The 12,170-nt window shown below is 49.7% G+C and overlaps 1 protein-coding gene across 1 annotated transcript in view; it reads right to left on the reverse strand.

Moving 5' to 3' along the window:
• Window positions 1-9,681: 9,681 nt before the first annotated feature.
• Window positions 9,682-12,170, reverse strand: part of Kctd15 (potassium channel tetramerization domain containing 15) — a 15,555-nt gene continuing 13,066 nt past the window's right edge. Inside the window, exon 7 of the mRNA XM_008839448.3 lies at window positions 9,682-11,052. Within this exon, the coding sequence (XP_008837670.1) occupies window positions 10,894-11,052 (159 nt within the window). The 3' untranslated portion in view covers window positions 9,682-10,893. The remainder of the gene's footprint in view (window positions 11,053-12,170) is intronic.

The raw sequence follows: 12,170 nt of genomic DNA on the forward strand, positions 1-12,170 counted from the left end.
GGAGAGGTCTGAGTTGGGTGTAGGGACTGGGTGAGCTGGAGTTGTGTGTCTAATATGGGTACAGTGAGCCTCTTTTAGGCCATTGGCCCTGGCTGATGGAAACACTAAACAAATATGTATGAAGGGTCTGTATCCCTCACCAAATGATGCTTCACAGAAGAGTCATCTTTTCTGCTTTTAGGACACTGGGTTCCCCCCATTGCATATTTGACTATTGTAAAACAAAAACAAAAACTGAGAATTTCTTTATGTATATGGGTCCTTTCCCAAAATTATCTTCCAATTTTTCAAAACAAGAACCCAGTAGCACAAGGCTGTGGGACCCCTGCACTTAGTGAACGCTGGGCTGGTCAGCTCACTGCAGCTGGGTACAGCCTCGTGGATGTGAGTCTGGCACTTGGCAGGGGCAAGAGAGGAGGCTGGAAGGTGAGGGTGAAGAGGAGACAGGAGGTGTAGAGGCCGTGTGTGGAGGTGGCTTGATGAATTCCCCTCCTGGGCTGGGCTTTCCACATGGTTCCTCCATCAGGGCTTGGGAACTAGGGTAGGCCCAAGGAAGATGGGAGGGCGAAAGGCAGGAGAGTGAGATGGTTCTGGAAACTTCTTCCCTGATGTAAGATTAGTATAGAGGCCAGTTCAGCAGCTCAGGGTGGTGCCGGCCAGGGTGAGCACATCCAAACCACCCTCTGTTCTGGTCCGCATCCAGAGGCCCTCTTCCCCAGGGAGGCTGCACACCCACGAATTGTGCGTGGAGGTGGGGGCTTTCCCGGATGTCTGGGGAGGTGGCAGACCCAGCAGGCAGGGGACAGAGGAAGCTGGAAAGCCTTCTGCCATGCCAGACCACTCCAGAGGCGCTTGCCTGTGCCCACCTCTGTCCCGGTCACAGCTGGTGCCCCTGAAACTCCAGCAGGACTCGAGTTTGCATGGCAGAGGAGGGAGAGGGTTGTGAAGAGAAGCCAGCCAGAGAACAAAGGAGGCTTTGCTAGCGCAGAGAGCAGGCACCTTCCACCAAGGCCTCGGGGCCTGGGGAAGTGAGTCATTAGGCCCCCGGGTTGGACCCACCTCTGGGGGCTCCGTGGGACTGAAAAAGCAGCCCAGCTGGCCAGGCACAAGCCCTGGGGTGAGGCTGGGGTTGTCAGTCTCCGGAGTGTGTAGGGTGGGGTTTTCCCCAGTTCCCCACCTCCCTCAGGACCTGGTGTGCGTCCAGCCCCCGGGCCTTGGCGACGGTCCTGTACCTCATTAGGCACCGCCAGACGGGGGCCGCTGCCACTGTTGCAGCCGCCCCCCCCCCCGAGGTTGTGTGGGCGTGGTTCCCTGTGCCAACTCTCCGCAGGGACCAGGGTTCTGGACCTCTCCGCAGAGCCACCCTGCGCCCCTCCTTGGAGCCAGGCATCCATGCCACCGGAAAGTCGCATCCTGCTCCGCTCCAGGTCCCCTCCTTTCCCGGCCCCCCAACTAAGGGGATAAGAACTTGGAGAGGCCTCGCTGCACGCCCTAGTTCCTTGCACAATCGTCTCCCAATTATTCTCCGTATAGTGTGTGGCAACCCGACGAGCATTCCAGAACCTTGTACTTACTCGTACAAATCTGCCCCCTGTTTGTCTGCAGGGCCAGGCGTGTCTCCGTGGGCCCCGGGAAATGGGGGTGTGTTCGCGTCCAAGAGGGCGTGGCCCGCGTCCGCCACAAGGGCAGCCGCCTAGTCCCAAGCCGCAGCCACTTCGGGAGCCCTGGACCCGATCCAGGACACAGAGGAGGAAGCTCTGGTGACATTCTAAACATGGGCTTCGAGCAGCAGGCTTGGCCTTTAGCGGCTCGAACCAGGGACAAGCATGGCCTGTGTCCTCCTGCGGGTAGGACTGGCATCCTCCCAGCCCCCAGCCCAGCTTGCAGGTCCTTTCCCCTCAGTCCGTTCCCTGCCTCTGTTGCTGAAGACTTTTGGTTTGTGATTCCTGGTTTGTTTTGCTTTTTTTTTTTTTTTTTTTTTTTTTTTTTTTTTTTTTTTTTTGAGACAGGTTCTCACTCTTTAACCCAAGTTGGCCTGAAACTCGCTATGTAGCCCAGGCCAGCCTCAAACTCGTGGCAATCTGCCTGCCTCAGCCTCCCAAGAACTGGCATTACTGGTGTGAGCCAACACTGTAGGCCAGGTTTGTAATTTCTGTGCAAAGTGCATCCTAGGAGTCAGACGCAAATGATCAGCTGCTATTCCTCAGCCTTCCTTTGGGATCAGGGAGGAAGTCCAAAGGCTGACTGTCACAACTGGTTGTTCTGTGATGGAAAAATAAAGACAAAATTCCAAAATGCAATTGATCTGGGGTATCTTTCCTTGTGTGTCTGTCCTTTTCTCCCCGCCAGGGCATCTGTCTCTTTTTCTGTCTGAGCCTCTTATTAGACTTTCTGAGAGGCATGGTTTCCTAAAGAAGCCACAGAGATTGTTAACTCTACATGCAAATGGGATCTGGGGTAATGGTGACAGGACAAACTTGGAAATTGTAATGTGGTTTCTCTCCTGCATAATTTTACAGCACCTCTGATAAACAATTTAAAGTAAATAATCCATGTGGATAAATAGTCTTCACTTAGCCTGGTGGACTGTCATCTCTTACGCACCTGTAGTGGTTGGTGTAGGCTAATCAACAATAGAGGAAAATTTTATTTTGGCTCACTGCCCCAGAGGCATCATTCATGGCTGCTTGGCCCCCTGGCTGTGGTGTGGGCCTGTGGTGAGGCAGAGCATTATGGCAGAGAGGGCCTGGTAGAGCAGGGCTGCTGATCTCATGGCAACCAGTGAGCAGAGATCATGGGAGAGGACCGGTGCAGGGACAGGATCATACCCTTCAAAGTCATTCTCACAGGGACCTACTTCCTCCAAGCCCTGCCTCCTGTTCAGCTAGGAATCCATCAACGGATTGATCTGTTGATGAAATTGGTGCCCTGAGAATCCTATCACTGGAGTACAGTGCCACCAGTTGGGTACCAAGCCTTCAACATATGAGCCTTTTGGGTGAATATTTCATGTCCGTACCATAACATGGAAATAACGAGGTTTGCATTGGCGTGAGGATTCTTTGGATAATGAATATCTAATACCTTAGCCCTCTTCTCCAAGTCTTGGTTGTATTACTAATCCCCAAATTGCATAAAGTCTATCCTACACATCCTTTTGCTGGGCAACATGCTGGGGATAGAAACGTAGGCGGTCTCCTCCCACTGGATAGACAGCTATAGCCATGCCTAGACACAGCCTCAGAGTGGCCCCTTCTGAGGATTAAGCCCCCTCCTGCCCCTCATTCCACCTGTGGCTCTGTTTGAAGAGTTCAGAGTGGGTCAAACAAGGGTCTGTTTGCTCAGCTTTGGGGTTTGTGGGAAAAGAACCACCATATAGGCTCCCAAATAAAATCTAAGGATGTGGGGGAGGATCACTGTGGCATAAAAGGAAGAGGTTCAGGGAGTAGGGGATACAGTCCATCATCAAAAGGAAGGCATGGCAGCAGGAGTTTGTGGGGTGACTTGTTCCTCACAGCTGAGAAGATCAGAAAGCAGAGTTCAGCTGCAGACAAGCCCAGCTATAACCCCCAAGGTCCACCACCAACTCTCCAGCAACCCTCCTGCTCCAGCTAAATTCCACCCTCCCAAAAGTTCTACAATCTCCCCAAACAGCACCACCACCTGGGGACCAAGTGTTTAAACCCAAGAGCTGGGGGTCATTTTACATCCAAACTATAGCGGTGCACAGGCTGGCTTGGGGATGGTTGGGGGGTGGGATTTCCCCTCTGCTGAAGGCTCACAGGGTCACAAGGGTAAAGACTGAGCCACCCAGCTGTGAGGTCATGGTAAAATGAGATGAACTCCCTGGTCTCCTTTTCTGGCCCTCAACCCTTTGTGCTCCATTGAGCCACCGGAGAAAATGCTGATGCTTCTCAGAGAACATCAATGCCAAACTTGCTCCTGGCAGGAAGCTGTTCTGAAATGCCAACAACACCTCTATCTTTGTCTTGTCCCACATAGACAGGTTACTTCTGAGTCCTCTAAAGAACATCTTGGTCACTGGAGTGCATTGTTGGGATGTGCTCCTAGCAGCAAGGGATTCTGGGGAGGAATGTCTCTCTCTGCCTCTGCCCCAGTTGGTGAGTTAAGCAATTTTATCTAAATACAGCTGATACTGCATAGTTTTCTCTGAGCAGTGACTCTCTTCCTCAGCTCCAGGTGAATTTATAAATACATTTATAAATAAAGCAAGAAGACTTTGAATTTGAGGCTAACCTGGGCTACTTAGTGAGACCCTGTCTCAAGAAAAAAAATCATTCCTTTATTCTTTATGTAGACCAGGCTGGCCTCAAACTCACAGAGATCCACTTACCTCTGCCTCTAGAGTGCTATGATTTTTCATTGTTTGAGACATGGTCTCCCTATAGCTCCAGCTGGCCTGGATCTTACCATGTAGAGTAGGCTGCCCTTCAATACACAGAGATCTGCCTGCTTCTGCCTCCTGAGTGCTGGGATAAAAGGCATTCTCCACTATGGCTGGCTTTTCTGCGTGCTATGATTAAAGGAATGTGTCACTACACCTAGCTCATTCCTTTATTCTTGATTATTATTATTATTGTTTTTGAAATAGAATCTCATTTTGTAGCCCTGGATGGCCTAGAAATTGCTTTGTAAACTAGGCAGACCTGCAAGCCACAAGAGATATGTCTGCCTCTGCGTCCTGAGTGCTGTGATTAAGAATATGTACCACCATCTCAACCCTTTTACAAAAATTTTAAAGGACATACGTTTATAGAACTTGTGGCAATGAGGTGGGCCAAGCCCTCTCTCTACAAAGGAATGGTAGGTAGGAGAGCTGATCATGTCATCACATGTCACATGTGAGACAAGACCAACATGACAGAGTTTTTGTTTTAATTTTTTTTTTTGGAATTATTTTTATGTGTCTGAGTGTTATGCCTACATGTATGTGAGTACACCAGTGCGTGCAATTACCAAAGAGATCAGAAGAGGGCATCAGAGCCCTTGGAACTGGAGTTACTGACTGTTGTTAGCAGACATGTGGGTGCTGGGAACAAACTTGGGTCCTCTGCAAGAGTAGCCAGTGCTCTTAACCACTGAGCCATCTCTCCAGCCCCATGATGGTTAGTTTTATTTGCCAACTTGACCTGGTCTAGAATCATCAGGTGAGTCTCTTTTTTTTAAAAAATTCTATTTATTATTTTATTTTTATGTGTAGAAGTATTGCCTGCATGTATGTAAGTGTACCAGTGGCAAGCCATCAGGTGAGTCTTAATGAGGAATTGTCTTGATTAGATTGTCCTGTGGGCATGCCTGCAAGGAAATTTTTTTTTTTTTTTTTTTTTTTTTTTTGAGACAGCATCTCCCTGTCTGGAGTTCCTGACCTGGAACTTGCTATGTAGACCAGGCTGGCCCTGAACACACAGAGATCTGCCTGCCTCTGCCTCCCGAGTGCTGGGACTGAAGTCGTGCGCCGCCACACCTGGCTTGTGAGGAACTTCTTAATCAGGTTAATTGAAGTGGGAAGACCCACTGTTGGTGTGGGCAGCACCATTTCATGGGCTGGTCCCTGATCTGAATGAAAAGGAGAGAGTAGAGCATGGCCTGCCTGCATTCATTGGCTTCTATGGTAAGAGATTCAATGTGAGCAGCTCCCTCTAGGTGCTGCTGCCGTGACTCTCTCAACATGAGGGACTGTAACCGTGAACTGTGAGCCGAAAGAAACCCTTTCTCCCTTAAGTTACTTTTGCCAGAGTGGTTTTTCACAGCACCAGGAAAAGAAATTAAGACAGTATTATCCAACTGCCTGAGCTTTGTGACTAAATACCTTTACCCATCTACCTTAAAACCAGCTGAAGGCTGGGCGTGGTGGTGTACACCTTTAATCCCAGCACTTGAGAGGCAGAGGCAGGTGGATTTCTGTGAGTTTAAGGCCAGCCTGGTCTACATAGTGAGTTCCAGGTCAGCAGCTGGGGCTACAGGTGACCCTGTCTCAAAAAGACCAAAACCAAAAACAACAAAAAAAAACCACCTGAAGTTATGACCATCACACTGGGGTATTACACTTATGCAGCACCCCTATCAGCCCCAGTGTCAGGCTCCAGGCCCAGAACTGCCCTCTCTGGCCATCAGTTGCCCCTCTAGCTCTGTCTAGAACCCTGTATTATTTGGTGCCAAATGTCATGGAAATCACCTGTTGACTCCTGTCTTTGTATGTTCTACCTACTTAGAAGAAACCTCCATCTTGTGTGAACTGGATGAAGTATCCTTCTGGGCCACTGCAAGTATTCACCTGTCTCCAGAGTCAGAGAGGACAGGGTGTGATGAGTTGGGACCAGCTTAGCTGCCAGAATTCTCCCGGGAGAGCAGGGAAAGGGAGGAGGCTCTGTTGGGGGCCAAGTTCCAGTCTTCTCTTGGTTGGGGGCTTCATGGAATATGTGCCCCCACTTTGTCTTGTTTTTGGTCTTTTTGAGACAAGGCCTCTCTGTAGCCCCAGCTAGCCTAGAACTTGCCATGTAGACCAGGCTGGCCTCCATCTCTCAAAGATCTGCCTGCCTTTGCCTCCCAAGTGCTGGGATTAAAACCATGTTCCACCATGCCTGGCTCTACCCCTATTTTGGGAATGTGTTAGTGGCTTGGTCCACATCAAGTGGCTGTGTTACTGGCTGTGTTAATTTTTCCATTACTATGACCAAATACGTAATGGGAACAACTTAAGGAATTTTGGCACACAGTTTGGAGGGTGCAGTCCATTCTGGCGAGGAAGGCACAGCAGCTAGGAGAATGAGAGCTTATGGCAAGGCTTAGTACATGATGCTGATCAAGAAACAGAAAGCAAATTCAGGTCAGAACCAGAGCAGGTATCACCTTCAAGACCCACCCCTGGTGCCTACATCAGCCAGCTAAGCATCATGTCCCTATAGCTCTACAAACTCTCCAAACAGTGCAACCATCTGAGATCAACTGTTCAAATGCCTGGCTGGGTGAAGTGACCACATTCAAACCATAACATCATGTAAAAGACCCACCGTATCCTGAACCCTGGGGTCTGGAAGAGGTGACAGAGGCCCTATGACTCATGTGCACACCTGTTAGCAGGGTACATGCTGAGTAATGGGGGACTACATAGCTGCTGAGGGCACTGGTGTGCGCTGGAGCTTGGGATTTGAACATGGGATCCATACTCAAGAGCTGGCAAGCTGGAGGGCCTCTGGCAGCTGCCCCAGTGGACAGAAACAAAGCACTGGAGCTCTAATTTAGAAAATATCCTTTATTCGGTCTAAGGGACAAAGTCGAGGAGTAACTAAAAAGAAAAAAAAAGGAATGTGTAAGTGGCATAAGCCTTTAATCCCAGCACTCGGGAAACTGAAGCAGGCAGATCTTGGTGAGATTGAGGATAGCCTGGTCTATATATGGAGTTCCAGGCTGGCCGTGGCTACAGGGAGACCCTGTCTCAAAAAAGACAAAAAACCAAAAAACAATAATTAGCTTAGCTCTGAGGTTTACAGAAAAGAAGTGCAGTACTGATGATGTCTCATCAAAAGATGGCTGGTAAGATGCCTGTTCTGCGCTTTAAAGAATGGAGAATATGGGCTGGAGAGATGGTTCAGTGGTTAAGAGCACTGACTGCTCTTGCAGAGGGCCCAGGTTCAATTCCCAGCACTCATAGGGCGGCTATGAACCATCCTTAACTCCAGTTCCAAGGGAATCTGAAGCCCTCTTCTAACCTCCGCGGCATTGCACAACAGGAGTGCAGTCACATACATGCAGGCAATACACTTGTATGCATAAAATAAAAATAATAAATATTTTTTAAAAATAATGGAAAATATGTATGTACTGGTTGTTTATGGAGACATTTGGTCTTTTTGAGGCAGGATTTCCCTGTGGCCCCAGCTGGCCTGGAACTCACTATGTAGACCAGGCTGGCCTTGAACTCAGAGATCTGCCTGTCTCTGCCTACCAAGTGTTACGACTAAAGGCATGCACCACCACACCTAGTGAGACTAATAATATTTTTATTATTTTAAAAATATTTTATTATTTTTTAAATTTTATGAGTGTAACAGCATCACTATGGGAGTTTAGCATTTTCCCACAAATTTAGGAATTCTTCACTTGACATAAAATTAGCTTTTTTTTGGTCTGTGTATCCCTGGCTGGCCTGGAACTAGCTATGCAGACCAGGCTGGCCCGTAATTCATAGAGTTTCTTGATTTTATTAAGTCATTTTCTCCTCTTTTCTTTCTTAAGACAGTCTCATGAAGGCCAGGTTGGCCTCAAACTTGGCTAGACAGCAGAGAACAGATGATCTTAAACTGATCTTGCTTCCACCTCCCAAGTGCTGGGATTACAGGCCTGTATCACCACGCCCAGCTGCTGCAGTTTACACAGAGTGCTGATCTCCACCCATCAGGACCCATGCTAGTTATGATGTCAGAAAAAAAATCCATAAACACACAGAGCATTCACTGTTTTCACAAGACTTCCCTGCTAATAAACACAACACTTTCTCCTCCTCTTCGCTGCTCGCCTGATGCCAAAATGCAGATGTGCCAGCTGAAGGCGCAGCTAAGTGGAGAAGCCTAGCAAGTTTGTCCAGCAAATTAGAATGTATAGTGGGGTGGTGTCTCAGTGGCCTCAGCCTGAAGCTGTTGGCCTGCATTCCCTAGCTCAAGGCAGGTGGAGGCTGGTGGCCCTTGGCAGGCATGTAGAAAGGGTCCTCTTGGGTTTGAACATACAGGGCGTTGAGGAAAAGCACAAACAGGCTCACTAACACTGGACATACACAGACTTCTTGAAAGTGACATCTGGGACCCAGTTTGCATGCTGGCTGCATGGCTCTGTCCCTTGGTTGGCCTGGGCCATCCCATGCCTTCTTATACCATCAGGTGGAATTTTAAAGAGAACAAACTAGATGTGACATACACTTGTAATCCCAGCACTTGGGAGGCTGAGGAGGGAGTTGAGCCCTGCTGGGGATACAGAGTGAGTCCTAGGACAGTCTGGGACACATAGCAAGATTTAACAACAACAAAAAAAGTCAGGTGTGGTGGCACACACCTGGAGTACTAGCTCTTGGGAGGCAGAGGCAGGCGGATCTCTGTGAGCCTGGTCTACATAGTGAGTTCCAGGACAGCTGGGGCTACAGGGAGACCTTGTTTTAAAAAGACCCAAAAAAAAGGGAGGGGGAGGACTGGAGAGATGGCTCAGTGGTTAAGAGCACTGGCTGCTCTTGTAGAAGACCTGGGTTAGAATCCAAGCACCCACACGGCAGCTAACAACGTCCATAACTCCAATTCCAGAAGATCCAATGCCTTTTTCTGTCCTCCACAAGGCACTGCAAGACATGGGTGCACTTACATACATGCAGGTAATACACCCATACACATAAAATAATTAAAAAAAAAAAAGATGAATTCCAACTATCTTTAAGCCTGGGTTCAAACTCCTCAAAACCCCTCTGCCTGTCTTTACCTGTTTTGTATCTGGTTAGGGGCTGGGATTCAGAATTCAGAGTCTGTACAACCCCACAAAAGTAACAAACACCCAAATATAATAAACAGCAGCAAGCGAGTCCCTGCTCCTCCTCCAAGAACCCAGGGAGAACCCACCCTCCCTGCAAGGAACCAAGAGAGGGAATGTGGTTACAGCTTCTGCATAGATGTAGCCTCAGTCTTTGCTTATAGCGTCCTTTATGGCATGAACCGGGAACGCATAATGTGTTTACACAAACACACGACAATTGTACGTTGGCATCTTTACAATATTAAAGGAGTCATATACAAGTCTACAGGTGTTATACACAAGGGGGTGCCGGCTGAGGCACCCCACCCACAAGTTCTTTGCAGTTCCTCCAGTTGGGAGGAACTAGCACATGGGAGAATGTCACAAGGCCAGGGTGTCCATCTTTGGGCCTGTAGTCTGGGAGGCAGCAGGTCTCAGGACCAGTCCTTGTTGGAATCTGGGGTCAAGAGCACTAGGTAAGCTTGGGTCTGGGCCTTGCTGACAGGCTAGTTTACTAAGTTTTATTAAAACTTGATGTGCACATAAGTGTGGGAAAATTGGAGCTGGGGGTGGCTCCCTGAGCTGGGGACCCAGAGGATGATGCTGATAGATAGGTCCCAGGGTAGCAGGGCCCATTCCTGAGATAAGCTGTGGCCCTGTGCTGGTTGGATGGGCGGAGACTTCTCCAAGAACCCAAATATGAGCACACACAGTCAGCTGGGACTGAAAACCCTGGGCATTAGCAGGTCAGGTGTATACCAAGTGCAGCCTGAGCCCTGGGCAGCAGCAAAGGTAGATGTCTCAGGTAAAGGTCACAGAGCGACTCAGCCCTGACTGCCCTCCTCCCAGCCTGCCCTGCCCCTGCACTGCCATCCCCACATCTATCCCGAGCCCCAACCTATCAAGCCCCCGTGGGCCCAAATGCCAGTAGCCCATCCACCATGAGGCTCGCTGCACATCCAAATGAGAACTGAGCACCAGGTAAAGCAGCGACGTTCCTCACCGGCCTTGCCGACTTGTGCAATGATAGGTACTTCTGTTTTAAATACTGTAAAAAAATAAGCCATCTTGGGCGCATGGAGACCTGCCAGAGTCTGCCAGGTGTGGAGAGGGACAGACAGCTGCTCTGGAGTGACTGACCCAGCAGAGGATGCTGTGCCAGGCTCAGGACCAGAGTTGCAGCCATAGCATCTCTGGGTCACATCCACAGTGGGCATATCTCTGGCATCCTATGCTCTGCTGCCATGACACCTGGAGCTCCCTGGGCTGAGCTCAGACGCTCCAGTCTCATTCTCAGTCTCATGCCCATAGCACGAACAGGCAGGAACTCCTCAGCACTGTTTCAGGGCTGAAGGGCCTCAGGTTGGGGAACTGAGGCAGGGCTTAGTCCAGGGGCTCCTGCTTTATCCGGACCGCAGTTGGGGTGGGCTGCGGTCGCCGTTCCTCTCGACAGAGTACATACTCGCTGAACTGGGAGGAGTCTACACCACCCCCACAGGATGCAGCCACACTGAAACCTCTCTGAAACAGCCTCTCCAGGACCTGTAGGGGAAGAAAAAGGGGTCAGCAGTGCTGAGGTCTGTCTTCCTCACTGACAATGCTTTCCTTTTCTGCTGCTCTACTGGCTGGTTTCTACCACAGGAGGGACTCAGTTTATCCCACGGGGTGGGCCTCTGCCCTCAGGGGTGCGCAGCCTGTGAGCTGGAGGAGCCAAAAGCAGCTCTGCTCTCTAGGGTGTGTCCAGCCCCTCAACCCACACACATGGCCCCAGGCACTCCCCTCTCAGTCTCCTGCTCCAATAAAGGAGAGTCCCTGCCCTTTAGCCTTAGGGCAGCCACCTGCTTCCTGGAGCTGAGTCCCAGATGGGTTGAGGCCTGAGGGCTCATCAGCTCAAAGCATCCCTGAGTGGAGGGAAAGGGGGGGGTGTCTCTGCAGGCCTACATCACCTCCAGGATTTGTATTTCTGTGAGGGTGGGGGCTGGTAACAGTGTCTTACACCTGTGTTCTGAGACTAGCAAGTTCTGGCCCATAGCCTGCAAGAAAGGGGAGGTGGGGCATTCCCCAAAAGGTCCCTTCTACTCTAACCCTGAAGTATAAGTCTGCCTTTGGGTCAAGGAAGAGCTGTCAGAAAGAGAGCCCTTGCACTATTTAGGCTTCGTATTTTACACCCATGGGGGGCAGGGGAAGCCAGCCCAGAGAAGCTCTACACTGGAGTGTACTAGAACACATCTGTAATCCCAGCACTCAGGAGGCTGAGGCAGGAGGATCTCAGGTTTAGGGCCAGCCTGTGCTACACAGCTAGACTCTGTCTCAAAATTAAAAGAAATGCTCTGGGCAGGTGTTGAATTCCAGTGTATCCTCCCACCCCAAGCCAGCAGATTGAGGAAGGGGATCCCCACCTCTGTCCTGCCCTTCCCGATGCTTGAGTTTAATACGAATCCAAAGTCAGACTTGGGATGTTAAATGGAAGCATACTTGGCTGAAAATACTTTGGGCTTTTTGTTTTTTTTAAATAGAACATCCTTTTGGGTGAAAAAGAAAAGTACAGATCAATTTTTTTTAAGTCCATCCCCTAGGCACCATCATTTAATTATGAGTGGGACATAAATTATGCATCGACACACTGTTGCCTTTTTTGTATATGGGTTTCGCCTATTCAG

The sequence above is a fragment of the Nannospalax galili genome, unplaced genomic scaffold (genome assembly GCF_000622305.1).
Source record: "Nannospalax galili isolate Female #2095 unplaced genomic scaffold, S.galili_v1.0 scaffold159, whole genome shotgun sequence".
In the NCBI taxonomy this organism is placed as follows: domain Eukaryota; kingdom Metazoa; phylum Chordata; class Mammalia; order Rodentia; family Spalacidae; genus Nannospalax; species Nannospalax galili.